The following is a 3,152-nucleotide window of genomic DNA, read 5'->3' as shown; positions in this document are numbered from 1 at the left end:
GACTTTTCTCTGCGCAGTGAAATTCCGTGACTTTAAATAAAAATTTCGTTGGCATGGATGACGTAATTTAAGTACAGTCCCTAAGAGAAGAATAGATTAAAAATTCAGTTTCTTGACTTTGAAATTAAAATTTTTAAGACGGACAAGACAATTTAAAAGATTTTGTAAATTCCTTATCTGCCTTATTTTTAATACTGCATGCTATAAATATCGATCTTTTCCATATTTTTTTGCTTTTATTTATTTTTTTTTATTCGAACATTATAATATGAAGAAAAGACTCAATTTTGAAAATAGTTAAATAGAAATGGTTGAAAATTTGAGAAAAGGAACTAAATACTGAATTTATTTCAGTTTACTCGATGTTTGCGCTCGCCGAGTATCTGGTGGTCGTAACAAATATGAGCTTCCATTCGACAGCCGCCTGGGATTTTGTAGGACGACGTCTGCTCATATCGCCAAAAGGATTCAGAATCATATAAATCATTTTCACGGGAATTCCTTTTTTTCCCCCGGGCCTCGGACTCATCCATTTCAAAAATCAAAATTTCTAAAGATTTTTTATGATTTCAGTGAGTTTCTAAAAAAATTATTGTGATTTCCATCATTTAAACCGAATTCAAGGGGTTTAAACAATTTAAAGGATTTTAACTGATTTTAGGGATTTTAAGAGATATTATGTTTAAAATCTTTTGGAATATTTAAAAAAATTACAATGGTTTTCTAAAAAAAATTCACGAGATTTCCAACAGTTAAACCGATTCCAAATTTAATTGTTTTTAGGGATTTCAAAGGATTTTATAGGGTTTAAAATAGTTTTAAGTATTTGAAAATATTTAAGGGTTTTCTAGAAAATTCACGCGATGTCCAACATTTAAAGCAATTCCAAGGGGTTTAAACAATTTAAAGGATTTGAACTGTTTACAGGGATTTGAAAGGATTTTATAATGTTTAAAATCTTTTAGAATGTTTGGAAAAAGTGCAAGGATTTTATAAAAAAATTCCGAGATTTCCAAAATTTAAACCGATTCCAAGGGGTTCAAGCACTTTAAAGGATTTGAACTGATTTTGAAAGATATTTTTTAAATCTTTTGGAATATTTAAAAAAATTACAATGGTTTTCTAAAAAAAATTCACGAGATTTCCAACAGTTAAACCGATTCCAAATTTAGCTGTTTTTAGGGATTTCAAAGGATTTTATAAAGTTTAAAATAGTTTAAAGTATTTGAAAATATTTAAGGGTTTTCTAACAAATTCACGCGATTTCCAACATTTAAACCAATTCCAAGGGGTTTAAACAATTTAAAGGATTTGAACTGTTTACAGGAATTTGAAAGGATTTTATGTTTAAAATCTTTTAGAATATTTGAAAAAAGTGCAAGGATTTTACAAAAAAATCCGAGATTTACAACATTTAAACCGTTTCTACTAGGTTTCAAAAATTTAACTGAATCCTGGGATTTCAAAGGATTTTATAGGGTTTAAAACAGTTTAAAATATTGGAAAACATTTCAAGGGTTTTCTAACAAATTCACGAGATTTCCAACATTTAAACCGATTCCAAGGGGGTTAAACAATTTAAAGGATTTGAACTGATTTTAGGGATTTTTAAAGATATTGGTTTTAAAATCTTTTGGGATATTTGAAAAAATTAAAAGGGGTTTCTAAACTAATTCACGAGATTTCCAACAGTTAAACCGATTCCAAATGATTTTACAGGGTTTAAAATAGTTTAAAATATTTGAAAACATTTCAAGGGTTTTCTAAAAAATTCACGAGATTTCCAACAGTTAAGCCGATTCCATTTTTAACTGTTTTCAGAGATTTCAAAGGATATTATAGGGTTTAAAATAGTTTAAAGTATTTGAAAAAATTTAAGGGTTTTCTAAAAAATTCGCGAGATTTCCAACATTTAAACCGATTCCAAGGGGTTTGAACAATTTAAAGGATTCGAACTGATTTCAGGGATTTCGTAAGGTTTCAAATCTTGCAGAGTATTTTAAAAGATTTTTTTTTCACAAACTTTTTAAGAAACTTTGAGAGATGGTACAAATTTTAAGATAATTTGCGGATTTCAAAAGTATTTCAAGAGATTTGTAGAGATTTTATGAGACAATTGTGATTTTATAGGATCTCCAAGAACTTTAAAAATATTTTAATTTTCAAGAGATTTTAAAAGAGAATTACGATTAATTACAAGGTTATAATTAATTAGATTAATAAAATTTATTAGAGTTTTTAGATTTATATAAAATTAATTTCGATTTTTACATTGTTTGATAAATTTTGCATAAAATGTTTTAATCTTAAATAATTCTTCAAAAACAATAAAGAGAATTTTAATTTTTTTTAATTCTTAAAAATTCTTATTAACATATTTATTTTAATAATTTAATCAATTAGATAATCAAAAGATAAATTTTCAACTTTTGCAAATTGAAGAAAATTAAAATGGTGAAGATTCTATTGTTTAAAATGAGGAAAATGAAAATTTGTACTTTCACCAATTCAATTCAATTTTAGCGTATTCTATTATTAAAACTCAATTTTAATTTTAATTTTATTAGAAATTCAACATTTGAAAATTTAATTTTTAATTTTTAATAGTTAAAAATTGAAGAAAATTTAAACTTCTGAAAATTTAAAAAAGTTGTAAATCGAATTTTCAATATTTGAATGCTTGTATGTTAAAAATTCGATTCAAAAATTCAATTTTCTTTTATTTTCAAATATTAAGTTGTAAAATGTTGAAAATTGAAAATAATACACATTTTAATTTACAACCGTTGAATTTCCAATAGTCAAAGTTGAAAAGTTTCTTTTTCAATAGTTGAAATTAAAAAAAAATTTAATGGTATTTTAAAGAGTTAAAATTTCATCTTTTAAAAATTTATGAAAATTAATGGATAAATTTTCAACTATTAAAAGTGAAAAAAAAAATTGGACAGTTGAAAATCTAAATTTCAATTTTCTTTAATTTTCAAAAGTTGAAATTTCATCTATTAAAAATAGAAGAAAATTATATTGTTAAAAATTTTAAAAAATTAAAATCCAAGAAAATTGATAAGATGAATTTTCAACTGTTGAAAAATTAAGAGAATTGAAAACTGAAAACTGATAAAATTGACCTTCAAACTTTTAAAATTCAAACT

The 3,152-nt window shown here is 24.4% G+C and overlaps 1 protein-coding gene across 1 annotated transcript in view; it reads left to right on the top strand.

Annotated features, from left to right (window-relative positions):
• Positions 1-2,179, top strand: part of LOC117177675 (post-GPI attachment to proteins factor 2-like) — a 27,751-nt gene extending 25,572 nt beyond the window's left edge. Inside the window, exon 5 of the mRNA XM_033368501.1 lies at positions 355-2,179. Within this exon, the coding sequence (XP_033224392.1) occupies positions 355-482 (128 nt within the window). The 3' untranslated portion in view covers positions 483-2,179. The remainder of the gene's footprint in view (positions 1-354) is intronic.
• Positions 2,180-3,152: the final 973 nt, after the last annotated feature.

This window comes from Belonocnema kinseyi, chromosome 8, assembly GCF_010883055.1.
Source record: "Belonocnema kinseyi isolate 2016_QV_RU_SX_M_011 chromosome 8, B_treatae_v1, whole genome shotgun sequence".
NCBI lineage: Eukaryota > Metazoa > Arthropoda > Insecta > Hymenoptera > Cynipidae > Belonocnema > Belonocnema kinseyi.
The sequence above is the reverse complement of the archived record's forward strand: the minus strand, read 5'-3'. Positions and strand labels throughout refer to the sequence as shown.